Raw genomic sequence first — 21,537 nt, 5'->3', positions numbered from 1 at the left:
AGTTATAAAAAACCATAACAATGGAATATCTTTGTAACTCTTCTGTTGTTACCAGTAGCCACAGTGTCCAGTCTTATCCTCCATAATGAGCTGACCAACATTCTTCAAAAGAGGAAGAATGTGTTCCAGCAGGATCTACCTCACTTGGTGCCGACTTGTCAATCTAGTACTATATGCAACTGTCTCCTGCAATTCCATCCCTCACCAAGACACATTGGGCAGCATCTTCTAAATCTTCTAATTCTTCAATTTAGATGGAGTAGAGCAGAGATGCATGGGAACACCACTGCCTACAAGTTCCCCTCAAAGCCACACACCATCCTGACTTGAAATTATATTGCTGTTCCTTCTCCATTGGGACAAAGTCCTGGGTCATCTCTGCTGCCCTTCTTGAACAAGGGCATAACATTTGCAATCCTCCAGTCCTGTGGTCCTAAACCTGTAGACAATGACAACTCAAATATCAAAGCCAAAGGCTCCAACACCTCCTCCCTAGCTTCCCAGAGAATCCTCAGATATATCCTATCTGGCCCAGGGGACTTGTCTACTTTCACTCCTTCTAGAATTGATAACATCTTTTCCTTACTAACCTCGATCCTTTCTAGTCTAATATCTCGTACGTCATTCTTCTCCTCTACAATATTCTCCTTTTCCTAAGTGAAAACCATTGAAAAATATTCGTTTAGCACCTCGCTGATCTCCAGAGGGTCCACACACAACTTCCCACTTCTGTCTTTAACTGGCTCTATTCCTACCCTAATCATCCATTTATTCCTAACATACCTATAGAAAGCTTTAGGGTTCTCCTTTATTCTATTTGCTAAAGATTGCTCATGTCCTCTCTTTGCTCTTCTTAACTCTCTCTTTAAATCCTTCCTAGCTGATCTGTAACTCTCCATCACCTCATCTGAACCATCTTATCTCATCGTCACATAAGCCTCCTTCTTCCATTTAACAAGAGATGCAATTTCTATAGTAAACCACAATTCCCTTACGTTATCACTTCTCCCTGCCTGACAGGGACATATCTATCAATGATTCGCAATATCTGTTCCTTAAGCCAGCTCCACATTTTGATTGTCTCCATCCCCTGCATTTTGCTACCCTATTTTATGCGTCCCAAGTCTTGCCTAATTGCATTATAATTGCCCTACCCCCATCGATAACTCTTGCCCTCATGTACCTATCCCTTTCCATCACTAAACTAAACGTAACTGAATTATGGTCACTTTCCAAAGTGCTCACCTACCACTAAATCAAACACCTGGCCTGGTTCATTACCAAGCACCAGATCCAGAGTGGCCTCCCCTTTTGTTGGTCCTTCGACATATGTGTCAGGAAACCCTTTTGCACAGATTGGACAAAAACTGATCCATCCGACGTAATAGAATTAAAGCATTTCCAGTTAATGTTGGGAAAGTTAGCGTTCCCCACAATGACCACCCTGCTCCTTTCGCTCCTACCCAGAATCGTTTTACTGGTCCTCTCCTCCACATCCCTGGAATTCTGTGGAGACCCATAAAAATCTCCCAGCAGTGCGACCTCTCCTCCTATACTACCTCAGTAGACGAGTCCTCGTCAAAATTTCCTTCATCCAACCGTTTTACTGTCCTTGTCTAACAAAGCCAGCCTTCCCTTGTTTTACCGCCTTCCCTGATCTTAATGAAAGATTTAAACCATCCATTCCTGACCCTGCTCTATCCATGTCTCCAAAATGGCCACAACATCGAAGTCCCAGGTACCTATCCATGCTGCAGGCTCACCTACCTTATTTCAGCTACTTCTGGCGTTGAAGTGGACACACTTCAAACCAGCTTGCTGTCTGCCAGCACATTCCTGTGACCATGAAATCCTGTCCATAGCAGTGGCTATTATCCTGAGGCAGTACTATTAATAAATTAAGAAGTATTAATAAATGTTATTAACTCATTACAAAAAAAATGTACATTTAAAAAGTAATTAAGTACAAATGGCTGGACAGATGATGACTTGTAGCTGTATGATGTGGGAGCTGGCTGATCCCATTGTGAATGGCAGTGACCACATCTGCAGTAAGTGTTGGTTGCTGGAAGAACTCCAGCTCAGAGTTGATGATCTGGAATGCAAGCTTCAAGCACTGCAGCACATCCAGGAGGAGGAGAGTTACCTGGACGCTGTGTTTCAGGAGGCAGACACACCTGGTAGTTAAATACCTCAACTTTGGTCAGTGGCCAGGGCCAGTAGGGTGTGACTGTGATTCAGGCAGGTTGAGGGATCCTGCAGTCAGGAACAGAGGAGCCTTAGCTCTTGATCTTGTCCATCAGGTACGGGGTACTTGTTCCCAGTGTGGATGAGGAAGAGGGCTGCAGGGATGATGAGCCAATTGACCACAGCACTCTGGTATGGGAGGCCATTCAAGTGGGGGGAGCAAAAGGACAAGTCGTAGTTGTAGGGGTCTATATAATTTGGGGGATAGAGTATACTTTGTAAGCAGGATCAAGAGTTCTGCCTAGTATGTTGCCTGCCCAGTGCCAGGGTAAGGGATATCTCTGGCTGGCTTGAAATAATATTGGCGAGGGAAGGGGAGGACCCAATTGTTGTGGTCCTCACTAGAACAAACAACATAGGCAAGACAAAGAAAGATGACCTGTTCAGGGATTATCAGGAACTAAATTAAAGAACAGGTCCTCCAGGGTTATAATCTCCGGATTACTGTCTGAGCCATGTGCAGTTTGGCATAGGGACACGAGAATAAAGTAAGTAAACACGTAGCTAAAAGAGTGGTGCAGGGAAGAGGAGTTCCTTTTCATGGGGCGCCAGCACCAGCACCAGCACCAGCACCAGCACCAGCACCAGCATTGGAACACGAAGGATCTGTACCGTTAGGACAGTCTCCATCTGACCTGAGCCGAGAGCAATGTTCTCGTGAAAAGGGTAAATAGGCTGGTCAACAGGATTTTAAAGAGAAGGGTAAAATGTCCCCACTGGGAAACAAAGCAGCAGGTTAACATCTGTAGAATTGGATTCACCTGCGTGGAAAAATATGAAAGAAATGATAGGGAAGGAGAACTCAGGAGAAGTTATTAACTCAAGAGAGGGCACCAAAAAAAATTAAAAATGAGGGTAAGCTAGCTAGTAATGTAAAGGAAAACTGTAAGAGTTTCTTTTGGTTTATAAAGGGCCAAAAAGAGGCAAAAGTGGACATTGGGCCACTGGAAAATGGCACTGGAGAAATAGTAGTGGGGAACAAGGAAATTGCTAAGGAACTGAATAATTACTTTACGTCAGTCTTCATGGCGGAAGACATGAGTAATATCCCAAAAATTCAAGAGAGTGAGGGGGCAGAACTGAGTATGATGGCCATCACCAAGCAGAAGGTGCTAGAGAAAAACTGAATGGCCTGAAGATGGATAAGTCACCTGGACTAGATGTACTACACACCAGAGTTCCAAAGGAGATAGCTGAAGAGATAATGGAGGCGTTAGTGGTGATCTTTCAGGAATCACTAGAGTCAGGGAGGATCCCTGGAAAATCGCTACCGTGACACCCCTGTTTAAAAAGGGAGTAAGGCAAAAGGCGGAAAATTACAGGCCAATTAATCTAACCTTGGTTGTGGGTAAGAACCTGGAATCCATTGTAAAGGATGAGATTTCTGAATATTTGGAGGTGCATGGTAAAATAGGGCAAAATCACCATGGTTTCATCAGGGGAGGTCATGGCTGACAGATCTTCTAGAATTCTTTGAGGAAGTAATGAGCAGGTCAGACCAAAGTGAGCCAATGGATTTTATCTACCTGGACTTCAAGAAGGCTTTTGACAAGGTGTTGCACAGGAGGCTACTGAGGCAGATAAGGGTCCATAGTGTTAGAGGCAAGATGCTAGCATGGATGAAAGTTTGTTTGTCTTGCAGAAAGAAAGTGTGGGGATAAAAGGGTCCTTCTCAGGATGGCTGCCGGTGACTGGTGGTGTTCTGCAAAGCTCAGTGTTCAGAACACAACTTTTGACTTTGTACAGATGAAGGAATTGAGGGCACCTGGCTCTATTTGCAGATGATACAAAGGTAGGTAGAGGGACAGGTAGCATTGAGGAGGTAGGAGGCTACAGAAGGATTTGTACAGGTTAGGAGAGTCGGCAAAGAAGTGGCAGATAGAGTACAACGTGAGAAAGCATGAGGTCATGCACTATGGTAAGAAGAATGGAGGCATGGATTATTTTCTAAATGGGGAGAAAATTCAGATATCTGAAGAGCAAAGAGACTTGGAGTTCTATCCAGGATTCTCTCAAGGTAGACTTGCTAGTTGAGTCAGTAGTTAGGAAGGTAAATGCAATATGGCATTTATTTTGAGAGGACTTGAATATAAAAGCAGGAGTGTACTTCTGAGGCTCTGTAAGATTCTGGTCAGGCCAATTTAAAGGATTATTCACAGTTTTGGGCTCCATATCTCAGGAAGGATATACTGGAGCGTGTTCAGAGGAGGTTCACGATAATGGTCCCAGGAATGAAAAACTTAATATATGAGGAACGTTTGAGGACTCTGGGTTGATACTTGATGAAGTTTATAAGGATGTGGGGGGGGTGGAATCTAATTGAAACATACAGAATACTGAATGGCCTAGACAGAGTGGATGTTGGAAAGATGTTTCCATTGGTAGGAGAGAGTAGGATCCAAGGGCACAGCCTTAGAGTAGAACATAGAACAGAGAACAATATAGCGCAGAATAGGCCCCTTGGCCCTCAATGTTGCGCCGACCTGTGAACTAATCTAAGCCCATCCCCCTACACAGCACAGAACAGGCCCTTCGGCCCTCGATGTTTTGCTGACCTGTGAACTAATCTAAGCACATCCTCATCCATGTGCTTATCCAAAGACTCCCTAATGTGGCTGAGTTAACTACATTGGCAAGGTAAAAACAATGACTGCAGATGCTGGTGATCAGAGTCTAGATTAGAGTGGTGCTGGAAAAGCACAGCAGATCAGGCAGCATCCAAGGAACAGGAAAATCAACGTTTCGGGCAAAAGCCCTTCATGAGGAATAGAGGCAGGTGCCTGCAGAGTGGATAGATAAATGAGAGGGGGATGGGGAGAAAGTAGCATAGAGTACAATAGGTGAATGGGGGTGGGGGTGAAGGTGATAGGTCAGAGAGGAGGGTGGAGTGGATAGGTTGAAAGGGAGATAGATAGGAAGAACAGGTAATGGGGACGGTGCTGAGCTAGAAGGTGGGTATTCCACGCCCTTACCACTCTCTGAGTAAAGAACCTGCCTCTGACATCTGTCTTAAATCTCTCACCCCTCAATTTGCAGCTATGCCCCCTCGTATAAGCCGATTTCATCATCCTAGAAAAAGACTCTCACTGTCTACCCTATCTAATCCTTTGATCATCTTGTATGTCTCTATCAAATTCCCCCTTAGCCTTCTTCTTTCCAATGAGAACAGACCCAAATCTCTCAGCGTTTCTTCATAAGAGCTTCCCTTCAGACCAGGTAACATCTTGGTAAATCTCCTCTGCATCTTTTCCAGTGCTTCTACATCCTTCCTGTAATGGAGCGACCAGAACTGTACACAATATTCCAAGTGTGGCCGCACTAGCGTTTTGTATAGTCGCAGCATGACGTCACGGTTCTAGAACTCAATCCCTCTACGAATGAAACCTAACACACCGTATGCCTTCTTAACAGCACTATCCACCTGGGTGGCAATTTTCAGGGATGTATGTACATGGGACTCCAAGATCCCTCCACACTACCAAGAATCTTTCCATCGACCCAGTACTTTGCCTTCCTGTTATTCTTCCCAAAGTGCATCACCTCACATTTAGCTGCATTGAACTCCATTTGCCACCTCTCAGCCCAATTCTGCAGTTTATCCAAGTCCCCCTGCAACCTGTAACATTCTTCCACACTGTCCACTACTCCACCGACTATAGTGTCATCTGCAAATTTACTAATCCATCCACCTATGTGTGCATCTATGTCATTTATAAAAATGACAAACAGCAGTGGTCCCAAAACAGATCCTTATGGCACACCACTGGTAACCGGACTCCAGGCTGAATATTTTCCATCAACAACCACTCGCTGCTTTCTTACAGAAAGCCAGTTTCTAATCCAAACTGCTAAATCACACTCAATCCAGTGCCTCTGCATTTTCTCCAGCAGCCTACCATGTGGAACCTTAACAAAGACTTTACTGAAGTCCATGTATACCACATCAACTGCCTTACCCTCATCTACATGCTTGGTCACCTTCTCAAAAAACTCAGTGAGGTTTGTGAGACATGACCTGCCAGTGATGAAACCATGTTGACTATCTAAAATCAAATTGTTGCTTGCCAGATGATTATAAATCCTATCTCTTATAATCCTTTCCAAAACTTTTCCTACAACAGAAGTAAGGCTGACTGGTCTATAATTACCTGGGTCATCTCTACTGCCCTTCTTGAACAAGTGCACAACATTTGCAATCCTCCAGTCCTGTGGTACTAAACCTGTAGACAATGACAACTCAAAGATCAAAGCCAAAGTCTTCACCACCTTCTCCCTAGCTTCCCAGAGAATCCTCGGAAAAATCCCATCCGACCCAGGGGACTTGTCTACTTTCACTCCTTCTATAATTGATAACACCTCTTCCTTACTAACCTCGATCCTTTCTATTCTAATATTTCATATCTCATCTTTCTCCTCTACAATATTCTTTTCCTGAATGAAAACTAATGAGAAACATTCGTTTAGCACCTCTCCGATCTCCACAAGGTACGCACAACTTCCCACTTCTGTCTTTGGCCCTATTCGTAGAACTTAGAACAGAGAAAAGTACAGCTGTTTGGCCCACAATGTTGTGCTGAGGATTAATCCTAATGTAAAATAAAATAACTTAACCTACGCACCTCTGCAATGTTGGTGCCAATATGAACCATGAAAGTGGTTACTCGCTCTCCTTTTTCAGAATGTCCTGTGCCTGCTAAGAAATCCTTGACCCTGACGCTAGGACGACAACATACCATCCTGGAGTCTCACTCACAGCCACAGAAAAACCTGTCTATGTCCCTGACTACAGTGTTCCTTATCACTATGACTGACTTACACTTGGACCCTCTCTGCTGTACAATAGAGCCAACTGTGACACCACTTATCTGGCTGCTGATGTTGCTTTCTCTCGAGAAGAACTATAGGTGGACACATTTTGCACATATTATTGTAAGAGACAGTTGACTTTTCCCTGATCTCCCACAAACTCACACGAGCACACCACTCCACTGACTGCTGTTGCTATCCTTCTAATGACTATTAGATCAAACAAAAAGACCTTACTTTTCTGAACCTTAATGCTGCTCGCCCCTCGCAGCGAAGCCAGATGCTCACCAAAGCTTGCACTTTGACCCCAACAGCAGCACTTTCACCTCATAGCCGGTCTCCAGAAGGTCACTCCCAAACCAGCCACTCCAACTAGAGCTTCTCTTCCTTTTATCGGTTGCTGCTTAGAAGGAAATACTCCCAGAGTCCCAGTGCAGCCCTGTTCAATGCTGTTCCCCTTGTTGAGCACCAGATCCTCTGAGATCCTTTCTCAGTCATGGTGAGTTATCTGACTTTTCTCACAACCCTCCTAAGTTACTTCTCACTACCTTCCTCTTATCTCCCTTGTAGGTCAAAATTGTTGCAAAGGTTTGGCTCTTCCAATTCCATTTGACTACACACACTCTGCTTTAACACTTTTTTCTCTTCTTCTTGAAAGTAGCAGTTTCACATAAGATGCAGTCATGTATAAGATTCCATTGTTACTAGCTGGCTGAGATTGTACACTGTCTCTGGTGCAAAGGATTCTGATGCTGGCTTTGATGGTTCCAATTACTGAGGGAGGCTGACAGACTGGCCAGTTTTTCCTAGTGCTTACCTGTCATCTGGATTATATTGTAGAGCATGGAAGAACCCAATTTAGTCCTGGACCAAAGTTTTGCTCAGAGCAGGGAGACCATTCTCCACAATACTACAATGAAATGCCATGATGTGGAGGAGTGGGTGTTGGACGGGGGTGGACAAAGTTAAAAATCACACAATACCAGGTTATAGTATAATCTGCAGGCAGTCAATACATGTTAATATTTTGTAATTTTCAATTTGGAAATAAACCAGTCTGACTCAAGATTGGGATACAGACAGACTCTGACCTCACATATTTAATGCATTTCCTGAGCTGAGGTAGAGTCATAGAGTCATAGAGATGTACAGCACGGCAATAGACCCTTTGGTTCCACCCATCCATGCCGACCAGATATCCCAACCCAATCTAGTCCCTCCTGCCAGCACCCGGCCCATATCCCTCCAAACCCTTCCTATTCATATATCCATCCAAAAGCCTCTTAAATGTTGCAATTGTACCAGCCTCCACCACTTCCTCCGGCAGCTCATTCCATACATACACCACCCTCTGCATGAAAACGTTGCCTCTTAGGTCTCTTTTATACCTTTCCCCTCTCACCCTAAACCTATGCCCTCTAGTTCTGGACTCCCCGACCCCAGGGAAAAGAGTTTGCCTATTTACCCTATCCATGCCCCTCATAATTTTGTAAACCTCTATAAGGTCACCCCTCAGTCTCCGACGCTCCAGGGAAAACAGCCCCCACCTGTTCAGCCTCTCCCTAAAGCTCAGATCCTCCAACCCTGGCAAAATCCTTGTAAATCTTTTCTGAACCCTTTCAAGTTTCACAACATCTTTCTGATAGGAAGGAGACCAGAATTGCACACAATAGTCCAACAGTGGCCTAACCAATGTCCTGTACAGCCGCAACATGACCTCCCAAATCCTGTACTCAATACTCTGACCAATAAAGGAAAGCATACCAAACACCTTCTTCACTATCCTATCTACCTGTGACTCCACTTTCAAGGAGCTATGAACCTGCACTCCAAGGTCTCTTTGTTCAGCAACACTCCCTAGGAATAAAACCTTAAGTTATCTCGAGAAGATGAGCTAAAAGAAGTTCTGGAATTTACATATTAATGAACTGAAACCTGCAACCCATTCTAAAAGAATCCAGGTTTGTTCGATACATTATTTCAGTTGCACGACACTGTAACCTTTTGCTATAAATTCTGTGTCTCATGATCTTATACTCCACAACCACCTGGTGAAGGAGCAGCGTTCTGAAAGCTAGTGCTTCCAAATAAAACTGTTGGACTATAACCTGGTGTTGTTTTATTTTTAACAATGAAATGCATCATGTCAGAACATCATCTAACAAGAGTTGCCATGTGAGCTCAATGGCTGCACCTTAGTTTTAGGGGTTAGTGTTGAAAAAGGCCCTTCTGTAACGTCACATTACTCCCATACTCTGCTCTCCTTACAACTGGGACAGTTAATACTGAGACACTTGTGGAGCTCAGTCAGCCCAGTTGACTGGATGACCAGTTTGTGGTACAGGGTAGGGTTAACATCGTGGATTCAACTCCATACCAGCTGAAGTTTCGATGAAGGACTTTCCTTCTCAAGTGTTCTCAGATTTACAGGAAAGAACAATAAGAGGACCTTATAAACTGCATAAGAAGTGTAAAGTAATGTACAGAGGTACACCGGGATGTACTACATTAGCCAGGTAGGAAATGGAATGTAGGAGAGTCCTGATGGTAAAACACAGTGTGGGGTTTCTGGAAATTTGTGTATAATTTAAGCACAGGATCTGTATCTTTAACAAATTTGTTAATGAAATGAGTTAAACGGTTAGGAGTCTGCCAGGCAGCCTTGAAAAGCATAAGATAATCTTGATAAATGAACCACAGTTAGCCACAGAGACCAGTGTCTATTCTCCTGACTATAATATCCCTGATTACAACTACATTTCTCTTTTCTACCCCCTCTCTAGAATGACTCCCTATAGCACGGTGCAATAGTCAGTCTGCCCATCTCCCCATGCGGCTTGCTTTTGTCCACACATGGTGCTAACATCTCAAACATGTTGGATAAGCTCAAGGGTTGAGGCTCTTTAACACTACTTCCTGGATTCCCCTACTTGCCTTGTTTGTAGTCACATCCTCTTGTCGCTGACCAAATTCAAGGTCGTTAATCTAAGGGGTGTGACTGTCTCCAGAAACATGATCTCTCCCTGTTGTTTTAATTTCAAAAATATACCTTATTCATAAAAAGATCTCTTTTGTGTGTATAAAAATACATTGCCACAAAAGCCCTCCTGCTCACCAACTCCAAGAACCAGCACTTATTGCAAGTATGGCCATGATGAACCGGAATGGGGTCCATCAGCCCTCACATCATGCATGTACAATATATTGCCTGGCCCTACATCTCTATTTTAATTACTTGGTTCTGATTTGTTTTTTTTTAATTTTCTATTGGACTTTTAGTTTGGAATGTGTAAATATTTCTCTTTTTACCTTCAGTCTGAAAGTAACCTGTAATAGATAGTCAAATTAACAGTCACCTACCAACCAATGAACTTACAGATTTATTGGATACTACTATTTGCTTTGTGTTGGGCCTCCGATTTTGGGCTTCAATTTATCCCATTAAAAAAAAAAATTACTAACTGGGAACCTCTACTCCTTGGCACTCAATTCCCAAACTGCACTAGGGTTGTGTCTCACTCCGAATGTGATTTGTCCTTCCTGACTATGTGAAGCTTACAATTGTTTCAAAATATTTAATATAAACATTCTTGACCGTGCTGAGGTGTGGGGTGAAGACGGATGAATGAATTTAAATCTTGTGTTTTGTTTGTATGTCACAAATCTTGTGATGAAATGTGTCAGACGTCATCAGCCTGACAACTCTCTGATTGGGTCCTGGGCAGATGAATAACTTACAGTGGAGCGAGAGAAGTCTCTGGCACCTCTCTTTGGGGAGGCTAAGGCTTAGGCTGTTATCACTGGATTATTAATCCAGAAACTCAACTAATGTTCTGGGCTCTGGGTTCAAATCCTGCCTCAACTCATGGTGAAATTTGAACTCTATAAAAAAAATCTGGAATTAAGGCTCTCATGGTGACCATGAAACAGTTGTCAATTGTCTGATAAGCCCATCTGGATTCATGAATGTCCTTTAGGGAAGGAAATCTGCTGTCCTTACCTGGTCTAGCCTGCATGTGACTCCAGACCCACAGAAATGTGGTTAACCTTTAACTGCCATCTGGGGATTAGGGGTGAGTAATAAATGCTGGCCCAGCCAGAGATGCCCACATCCTGCGAGTGAATTAAAAAAAAGGTTCTGTCTCTGCAGTAACAGTAACTAAAGTCTGATGAAAGTCAGTATCCTCTGCCAACAGTTGCTGAAAACTATTGCCATTAACAACTAACTAAGATACTTTGTGATTAGTGTACCAATCACACTGCCAACTGCAAAGAAATGAAAGAATCTGGAGATCAGAGAACACAAGATCTTCAGAAGCAGAAGGAATATTTCACCAATCCTGCAGACGTGCAATTGAACTGTGTTTCCCCAGTGTTTTTGCCTCCACCCATAAAACCAGTGCTTATCTGTGTCTGTCTGTATGTGTGGGAATTTTAAAAAGGGGATTAAAGTTTAAACTAATAGAGTTATATGTTGATGGTCCTTTGATTTGCTTTTTCATGGTGAGAATTTATTTATTTGTCATAAATAGTGTTTCTTGTGAAGTACAGGAACCTAGTCAGTGTTTTCTGTGAATTTGATTCCATCAGACAGAACACTAGAGATTTTGCATACTTTAATTAAACCATTAAACTGTTGGCAACTCAGCGCACTTCCCCAGATATTTCATAGCAGTGAGTTTGGGTTTAAGGGACATAGTCTAATGTTGAACAGTAGAATAGACTAAAAGGGGTCATGAACTAGCTTTAGCCAGCAGAATTAAGGAAAATCCTAAAGAATTTTATTCTTATATAAGAAGCAAGTGGGTAACTAGAGAAAGGATTGGTCCACTAAAAGATAATGAAGGAAGGCTGTATGTCAAACCTGAGAGAATGGGAGAGATTCTGAATGATTACTTTACATCAGTGTTCACTGAGGAGAGGAACATGATGAATGTTGAGATTAGATATAAAAGTTTGATTAGTCTGGATCACGTTGGCATAAGTAGGGAAGATGTGTTGGGTAGGCTAGAGGTTATTAAGGTGGACAAATCCCCAGGACCAGATGGGATCTATCCCAGGTGCTGAGGGAGGCAAGAGGGAAAATAGCTGGGGCCCTGACAGATATCGTTGTGGCATCCTTAAACACAGGTGAGGTGCCGGAGGACTGGAAAGTTGCTCATGTTGTCCCCCTGTACAAGAATGGTAGTAGGGATATTCCGGGTAGCTACAGTCCAGTGAGCCTGACGTCGATGGTGGGAAAGTTGTTGGAGAAGGTACTTAGGGATAAGATCTATTTATATTTAGAAAAGAATGAGCTTATCAGTGATAGGCAACATGGTTTTGTGCGGGGGAGATCGTGCCTTACCAACTTAATAGAGTTCTTCAAGGAATTGACCAAGTTGATCAATGAAGGAAGGGCTGTTGATGTCATATACATGGACTTTAGTAAGGTGTTTGATAAGGTTCCCCATGGTAGACTAATGGAGAAAGTGAAGTCACATGATGTGCAGGGTGTTCTAGCTAGGTGGATAAAGAACTGGTTGAACAACAGGAGACAGAGAGTAGTAGTTGAAGGGAGTTTCTCGAAATGGAGAAAGGTGACCAGTGGTGTTCCACAGGGGTCAGTGCTGGGGCCACTGTTGTTTGTAATATACATAAACTATTTGGAAGAGAGCACTGTTGTATGATCAGCAAGTTTGCAGATGACACAAAGATTGGTGGAGTGGCACAAAGCATAAGGGACTGTCAGAGAATACAGGAGGATATAGATAGACTGGAGAGTTGGGTGGAAAAGTGGCAGATGGCTTTCAATCCAGACAAATGTGAGGTGATACATTTAGGCAAGACTAATTCAAGAGCAAGTTATACAATAAATGGAAGAGCCTTGGGAAAAGTTGATGGGCAGAGAGATCTAAGAGTGCAGTTCCATTGTACACTGAAGGTTGCTGCACAGGTGGATAGAGTGGTCAAGAAGGCATATAGTATGCTTGCCTTCATTGGACGGGGTATTGAGTATAAGAGCTGGCAAGTCATGTTAAAATTGTACAAGACATTGGTTCGGCCACGTTTAGAATACTGTGTACAGTTCTGGTCACCACATTACCAAAAGGATGTGGACGCTTTGGAGAGGGTGCAGAGAAGGTTTACGAGGATGTTGCCTGGTATGGAAGGTGCTAGCTATGAAGAGAGGTTGAGTAGATTAGGTTTATTTTCACTATAAAAAAGGAGATTGTGGGGTGACCTGATTGAGGTTTACAAAATCATGAAGGGTATAGACAGAATGGATAGAGACAAACTTTATCCCCGGTTGAGGGATTCAATAACGAGAGGTCACGCGTTCAAGTTGAGAGGTGAAAAGTTTAAGGGGGATACATGTGGCAAGTACTTCACACAGAGGGTGGTGGGCGTTTGGAACGCGTTGCCAGCAGAGGTGGTAGAGGCAGGCCCGTATTCATTTAAGATGCGTCTGGATAGATGAATGAGTAGGTGGGGAACAGAGGGATACAAATGCTTAGGAATTCACGGACAGGTTCAGACAGTAGATTTGGATTGGTTCAGGCTTGGAAGGCTGAAGGGCCTGTACCTGGGCTGTAAAGTTTCTTTGTTCTTTGTTCTTTGTAACAAATGAGTTGTTTTTGAGTTTGTGAAAGAAAGCTGGTGTAAGCCTCTTTTGTTGGGAAAATAGCAAGAAAGAGAAACATTTTAAAAATAAAGGACTGAAATGAGGCAAGATTCTTTTACTCGGAGAAAAGTAGGAGGATTTGCTCAGGTTAAGGCAGCTGGGATCAAGGGGATCCCTGGAGATATATAGGGGATACAGGAGTGTACTGAAGAAGGAAATCAGGAAGGTGAAAAGAGGGCACATGATAGCTTTGGCTGAGAAGATTAAGGTGGATCAAAAAAAGATTCTTTAAGTATATTAAAGGAAAAAGAATAACTAGAGAGAGAATAGGACTCCTCAGGAACCAAAGTGGACCAATGTTTGTATAGAACCACAGGAGGTGGGTGAGGTCCTCAATGAATATTTCTCCTCTGTGTTTACCATGGAGAAAGACATGAAGACTTGAGAACTTGGGGAAGTTAGTGATCATGGCCATATCACAGTAGAGGAGGTGTTGGATTTATTAGAATGTATAAAAGTGAATAAATCTCCTGGTCCTGGCCAGATATATCCAAGAACACTTCAAAAGGTGAGAGGAGAAATTGCTGGGGCCCTGGCCAATGTTTTTGCATCACCACTGGTAGCGGGTGAGGTCTGGAAAGATTGGAGGGTAGCGAATGTTGTGGCCTTATTCAAGAAGGGCTGCAAAGAAACACCTGGGAATTATAGACCAGTAAGATTAACATCTAAGTTACTTGAGATGATTCTGAGGGATAAGAATGAATTTGGAAAGGCAGGGTTTGATTAGGAGTAGTGAGCATGGCTCACAAAGATCATGCCTCACAAATTTGTAAGCATTCTTTCATGAAGTGACCAGGAAGATTGACAAGGGCAGGGTGATAGACATAGTGTTTGTGGATTTCAGTAAGGCCTTTGATAACATTCTAGATGGTAGGGTGCTCTGGAAAGGTTAGATTGCATGGCATCCAGGGGGAGCTACCAAATTGGATACACAATTGGCTTGATGATAGGAAGCAGAGGGTAATAGAGGAAGGATGTTTGTCGGACTGGAGGCGTTTGTCAGTGGAGTGCCTCAGGGGTCAGTGTTGGGTCCATTGCTGTTTGTTGTCGATATCAATGATCTGGATGAGAATGTACAAGGCATGATTAGTAAGTTTGCTGATGACACTAAAATAGTTGGTATCATGGACAGTGAGGAAGGTTCTCAGAAATTGCAGCAGGACCTTGATCAGCTGGGGAATAAATGACAAATGGAGTTTACTGCAGGTAAGTGTGAGGTCTTGTATATTGGACAGTCAAATCAAGGTAGGACATTCAAGGTGTATGATAGGGTCTTAAAGAGTGTAGTTAAACAGAGAGATCTTGGAGTTCAGGTGCATGGTTCTCTGAAAGTGGAGTCCCAGGTAGATAGAGCAGTGAAGAAGGTGCTTGGTACACTGGCCTTCATCAGTCAGGGCATTGAGTATAGAAGTTGGGACGTTATGTTGTAGTTTGGCAGGATGTTAGTGAGGCTGCATTTAGAGTAGTGTTCAGTTTTGGACACCTCGGTGTAGGAAGGATGTGATTAAACTGGAAAGAGTGCAGAAGAAATTTACAGGGATGGTGCCAGGACTCAATGGTCTGAGTTAGAGGGAGTGGTTGGATAAGCGAGGACTTTTTTCTTTACAGCGTAGGAGACTGGGGGGGGGGTCTATCTTATAGAAGTGTATAAGATCATGAGAGGCATGGATAGGGTGTGTGCTCTCAGTCTTTTTCCCGGGGTTGGAGAATCAAGGACTAGAGGGTATCAGTTTAAGATTTGAGGGGAAGGAATTAAAGGGAACCTAAGGAGCAACCTTTTTACACAGAGGGTGATATGTGTGTGGAATGAGCTGCCAGTGGAAGTGGTTGATGTGGGTACATTAATAACATTTAAAAGGCATTTGGACAAATTCATGGATAGGAAAGATTTAGAAGGTTACGGATCAAGTACAGGGAAATGGGGTTGGCGTGGATGGACATTTTGGTCAGCATGGACCAGTTTGGGCCAAAGGGCCTGTCTCTGTGCAGTAGGACTTTCTGACCAGATGACTCTATGACAGAGAGTTGTGAATCTGCAGAATTGTTGACTGCAGATGGCTGTGGAAGCTCAGAGTTTCAGTATGTTTAAAGTAAATTTTGACAGATTTTTGATTACCTGTGGTATAAAGTGTTATAGAATATAGAACATAGAACATTACAGCGCAGTACAGGCCCTTCAGCCCTCGATGTTGCATCGACCTGTCATACCAATCTGAAGCCCATCTAACCTACACTATTCCATGTACGTCCATATGCTTGTCCAATGACGACTTAAATGTACTTAAAGTTGGTGAATCTACTACCGTTGCAGGCAAAGCATTCTATACCCTTACTACTCTCTAAGTAAAGAAACTATCTCTGACATCTGTCCTATATCTATCACCCCTCAATTTAAAGCTATGCCCCCTCGTGCTCACCGTCACCATACTTGGAAAAAGGCTCTCCCTGTCCACCCTATCTAACCCTCTAATTATCTTATATGTCTCTATTAAGTCACCTCTCAACCTTCTTCTCTCCAATGAAAACAGCCTCAAGTCCCTCAGCCTTTCCTCGTAAGACCTTCCCTCCATACCAGGCAACATCCTAGTAAATCTCCTCTGTATCCTTTCCAAAGCTTCTACGTCCTTCTTATAATGCAGTGACCAGAACTGTACACAATACTCCAATTGCGGCTGCACTAGAGTTTTGTACAGCTGTAGCATAACCTCATGGTTCCGGAACTCGATCCCTCTACTAATAAAAGCTAAAACACTTCTTAACAACCCTGTCAACCTGAGTGGCAACTTTCAACGATCTGTGAACATGGACCCCGAGATCTCTCTGCTCATCTACACTACCAAGAATCTTACCATTAGCCCAGTACTTTGCATTCCGGTTACTCCAACTAAAGTGAATCACCTCACACTCGTCTGCATTAAACTCCATTTGCCACCTCTCAGTCCAGCTCTGCAGCTTATCCTTCGTCACTATCCACAACTCCACCGACCTTAGTGTCAGCTGCAAATTTACTAACCCACCCTTCTACGCCCTCATCCAGGTCGTTTATAAAAATGATGAACAGCAGTGGACCTGACACCGACCCTTGCGGTACACCACTAGTAACTGAACTCCAGGTTGAACATTTCCCATCAACCACCACCCTCTGTCTTCTTTCAGCAAGCCAATTACTGATCTAAACTGCTATATCTCCCACAATCCCATTCCTCTGCATTTTATACAATAGCCTACTGTGGGGAACCTTATCGAACACCTTGCTGAAATCCATATACACCACATCAACCGGTTTACTCTCATCTACCTGTTTGGTCACCTTCTCAAAGAACTCAATAAAGTTTGTGAGGCACGACCTACCCTTCACAAAACCGTGCTGACTATCCCTAATCAAATTATTCTTTTCTAGATGATTATAAATCCTATCTCTTATAACCTTTTCCAACACTTTACCAACAACTGAAGTAAGGGTCACTGGTCTGTAATTAGCAGTGTTGTCTCTACTCCCCTTCTTGAACAGGGGAACCACATTTGCTATCCTCCAGTCTTCTGGCACTATTCCTGTAGACAATGACGATTTAAAGATCAATGCCACACGCTCTGCAATCTCCTCCCTGGCTTCCCAGAGGATCCTAGGATAAATCCCATCTGGCCCAGGGAACTTATCTATTTTCACACTCTGCAGGATTTCTAATACCTCTTCCTTGTGAACCTCAATCCCACCTCGTCTAGTAGCGTGTATCTCAGTATTCTCCTAGACAATATTATTGTTTTCTAGAGTGAATACTGTCGAAAAATATTCACTTAGTGCTTCTCCTATCTCCTCTGACTCCACACATAACCTCCCACTACTAATCTTGATTGGCCCTAATCTTACTCTCGTCATTCTTTTATTCTTTAAATACCTATAGAAAGCCTTAGGGTTTACCCTGATCCTATCCACCAACAACTTCTCATGTCTCCTCCTGGCTCTTCTGAGCTCTCTCTTTAGGTCTTTCCTGGCTACCTTGTAACCCTCAAGCACCCTATCTGAGCCTTCACATCTCTTCTTAACATAAGCCTTCTTCTTCGTCTTGACCAGAGATTCCACTTCCTTCATAAACCATGGCTCCCGTGCTCTACAGCTTCCTCCCTGCCTGACAGGTGCATATTTATCTAGGACACACAGGAGCTTTTCCTTGAATAAGCTCCACATTTCTAATGTGCCCATCCCCTGCAGTTTCCTTCCCCATCCTATGCTTCCTAAATCTTGCCTAATCGCATCGTAATTGCCTTTCCCCCAGCTCTAACTCTTGCCCAGTGGTATACACCTATCCCTTTCTATCACTAAAGTAAACATCACAGAATTGTGATCGCTATCACCAAAGTGCTCACCTACTTCCAAATCTAACACCTGGCTGGGCACATTACCCAGTACTAAATATAAAGTGGCTTCACCCCTTGTTGTCCTGTCTACACACTGTGTCAGGAAGCCCTCCTGCACACACTGGACAAAAACTGACCCATCTATTGTACTCGTACTATAGTGTTTCCAGTCAATACTTGGAAAGTTGAAGTCTCCCATGACAACTATCCGGTCTCTCTCACTCCTGTCAAGAATCATCTTTGCTATCCCTTCCTCTACATCTCTGGAACTATTCAGAGGCCTATAGAAAACTCCCAACAGGGTGACCTCTCCTTTCCTATTTCTAACCTCAGCCCATACTCCCTCAGTTGACGAGTCCCCAAACATCCTTCCTGCAACTGTAATACTGTCCTTGACTAACAATGCCACACCTCCCCTTTTTTTACCATCTTCTCAGTTCTTACTGAAACATCTGAATCCTGGAATCCTGGTTGTGGGCTATTATGCGTAAAAGGCATTCAAGTGCTTGATCAGCCATGATCTTGTTATATGCTGGAGCAGGCACAATGGCCTTAATATACCTCTTCTGTTCCTATGTTCCTAATCTCATTGCCCCACTCTCTTCTCTACATTGACCTTTGTTTCAAATATTTATTGTGTTTTTCTTATTGCTTTGTGTTCTAACACAGATAGTTGGCTTGGACTCAGACAGCATTCCCCAGATGGATGACTCTACCTTTCACCACTCCTCATCAACTCTGAACAGCAAACTTGGCCATAATCTGGGACTACTAAACTTCTTGGACTCACTGGCCAATGGGACGATGGAACATTGTTACAATGCACGATCCCGGAGCACTGTGCTTCAAGGGCTTTCCTTTGGAGGAATCCCCACAGTGCTCGCCATCAACTTCATTGTTTGGCTGGTATGAATATATTTCTCTTTTTCATAGGCTAAGCCAGTAATTCACTGACAGTGCTGAAATGTAACTCACTAAAAAGTGGGTGGGTTACGTCGGGTCAGAAGTTGAAACACAAATGTTCTGGAATAGGAATCTAGTCAGCCAAGCTAGTTCCCATTGTCTCAGAGGTGGGATGTGGGACAGGTGACCAGTCCGCATTGCCAGATGTCTGGGTTGGTCATTCAAATATGATAAAAATATACAAAAATAGGAGCAAGTAGATCATGTAATCCCTCGAACCAGCTGCTCCATCCATTTGAATAATGGCAGTTCTTTGACATCAAGTCCACTTTTTTGTACTATCCCTATACTATTAGTTCCCCAAGTATCCAAAGTTATTAAATATATTCAACTATTAAGCATCCACGACTCTCTAAGGTAATAAATTCCAAAGCTTCACAACTTTCTGAAGATAGAGAAATTCTCCATATCTCAGCTCAAAGGATTGAACCTAGTCCTGAGAATGAGCTCCAATGGTATGGATTCCTCTGCCACTTTAGAGCCTTTCTTCGTCTATCTTTGAATCTTTGTGGATTGGGCGCTGGAAAATAAGGCTAGAGAAGTAGCAATGGGGAACAAAGAAATGGCTGAGGAACTGAATAAGTACTTTGTGTCAGTTTTCAAGGTGGAAGACACGAGTAATAGCCCAAAAATTAAAGATAGTCAAAGGACAGAAATGAATACAGTAACTGTCACGAAGGAGAAGGTGCCAGAAAAACTGAGAAGTCTGGAAGTGGATAAATTGCTTGGACCAGATGGACTATACTCTAGAGTTCTGAAAGAAATAGCTGAAACGATAGTGGAAGCTTCAGTAGTGATCTTTCAGGAATCATTGGAGTCCGGGAGGGTCCCAGAGGACTGTAAAATCACTAATGTGACACTCTTATTTATGAAGGGAGTAAGGTAAAAGATGGGAAATTATGGGCTGATTAGCCTGACCTCAGTCGTTGGTAAGATTTTGGAGTCAGTTGTGAAGGATGAGATTTCTGAATACTTGGAAGTGTCCAGTAAAATTGGGCAAAGTCAGCATGGTTTCATCAAGGAGAGGTCATGCTTGACAAATCTTCTAGAATTCTTTGAGGAAATAATGAGCAGGTTAGATCAAGGAGAGCCAATGGATGTTATCTATCTGGACGTCCAGAAGGCCTTTGATCAGGTGCTGCTCAGGAAGTTGCTGAGTAAGAAATGGGTCCATGGTGTTAGAGGCCAGGTATTGGAATGGATAGAAGTTGACATTCTGGCAGAAAGCAGAGAGTGAGGATAAAAGGCACCTCCTCAGGATGGAAGCTGGTGACTTGTGGTGTTCCACAGGGGTTGGTGCTGGGACCACAACTTTTCACTTTATACATTAATGATCTGGATGAAGGAACTGAGAGCAGTCTGGCTAAGTTTTCAGATGATACAAAGATAGGTGGAGGGGTAGGCAGTATTGAGGAGGTGGGGAGGCTGCATAAAGATTTAGTCCAGTTAGGAGAGTGGGCAAAAAAGTGGCAGATGAAATATAACATGGGAGAGTGTGAGGTCTTGCACATTGATAGGAATAATACAGGCATGGACAATTTTCTAAACGGGAAGGAAATTCAGAAATCTGAAGTGCGAAGGATCTTGGGAGTCCCCTAGTTGGGGTTTCTCTTTAAGGTAAACTTGTAGAGTAAGTCGGTAGTTAGGAAGGCATATACAATGTTGTCATTCATCTCAGGAGGACTGGAATATAAAAGCAGGGATGTTCTGAGGCTTTGTAAGGTTCTGGTCATACCACATTTAGAATATTGTGAGCAATTTTGATCCTCATACTTCAGGAAAGATGTATTGGTCCTGGAGCTGGTCCAGAGGAGTTTCACGAGACTGGTACCAGGAATGAAAGGCTTATCATATGTGGAACATTTGAGGACTCAGACTATACTCGATGGAATTTAGAAGGATGAGGGGGGATCTGATTAAAGCTTAGAGAACATTGAATGGCCCTGACAGAGTGTATGGTGGGAAGATAGTTCCATTTGCAGGAGAGATGAGGACCCGAGGGCACAGCCTTAGAATAAAGGAAAGCGCTATTAGAATAGAGATAAGGAGAAACTTCTTTAGCCAGAGAGTGGGGAATCTGTGGAATTCATTCCTACAGAGGGCTGTGAAGGACTAATCATTGATTATATTTAAAACAGACATAGATAAATTCTTGATTGCCAAGGGACTTAAAGGTTACAGGGAGAAAGCAGGAAAATGGAGTTGAAAAACCAATCAGCCCTGATTGAATGGCAGAGCAGACTCGATGGGCTGAATGGCCTAGTTTCTGCGCCTATGTCTTATGAATCAGAATCTTGAATGGCTTGGGAAGTCACCTGTCATTGTTCTGAACTCTAAGCTTATTCAATGTCTGCTCATAGGACATTCTGTCTCATGGAGGCAGTATTTTCTTTCTTGGCTAGGGAGACCGAGCAGATCACTGTAAATTCTAATGAGGCTGTATACCTTCACCGTAAAAGTTATTTCTATTTTAATTCATGTTTACAGGGTTTCTCTGATTT

At 43.2% G+C, this 21,537-nt stretch overlaps 1 protein-coding gene across 6 annotated transcripts in view; it reads left to right on the top strand.

The window, feature by feature from the left end:
* tmem63c (transmembrane protein 63C) overlaps positions 1-21,537 on the top strand; it is a 310,233-nt gene that overhangs the window by 29,425 nt on the left and 259,271 nt on the right. For all 6 annotated transcript variants that reach the window (XR_015757812.1, XM_043701473.2, XM_087989521.1 and 3 more), the window contains one exon: positions 18,743-18,979. Coding sequence is in view for 5 of the 6 variants with exons in the window: in XM_043701473.2 (XP_043557408.1) it covers positions 18,776-18,979 (204 nt within the window). In the remaining variant the exon portion in view is untranslated. The remainder of the gene's footprint in view (positions 1-18,742; positions 18,980-21,537) is intronic.

Source organism: Chiloscyllium plagiosum, unplaced genomic scaffold (genome assembly GCF_037043375.1).
Source record: "Chiloscyllium plagiosum isolate Xiang-an unplaced genomic scaffold, Cpla_swu_hap1 HiC_scaffold_8, whole genome shotgun sequence".
NCBI classification, from domain to species: Eukaryota; Metazoa; Chordata; class Chondrichthyes; order Orectolobiformes; family Hemiscylliidae; genus Chiloscyllium; species Chiloscyllium plagiosum.
This window is presented reverse-complemented; position numbering and strand designations above follow the sequence as displayed.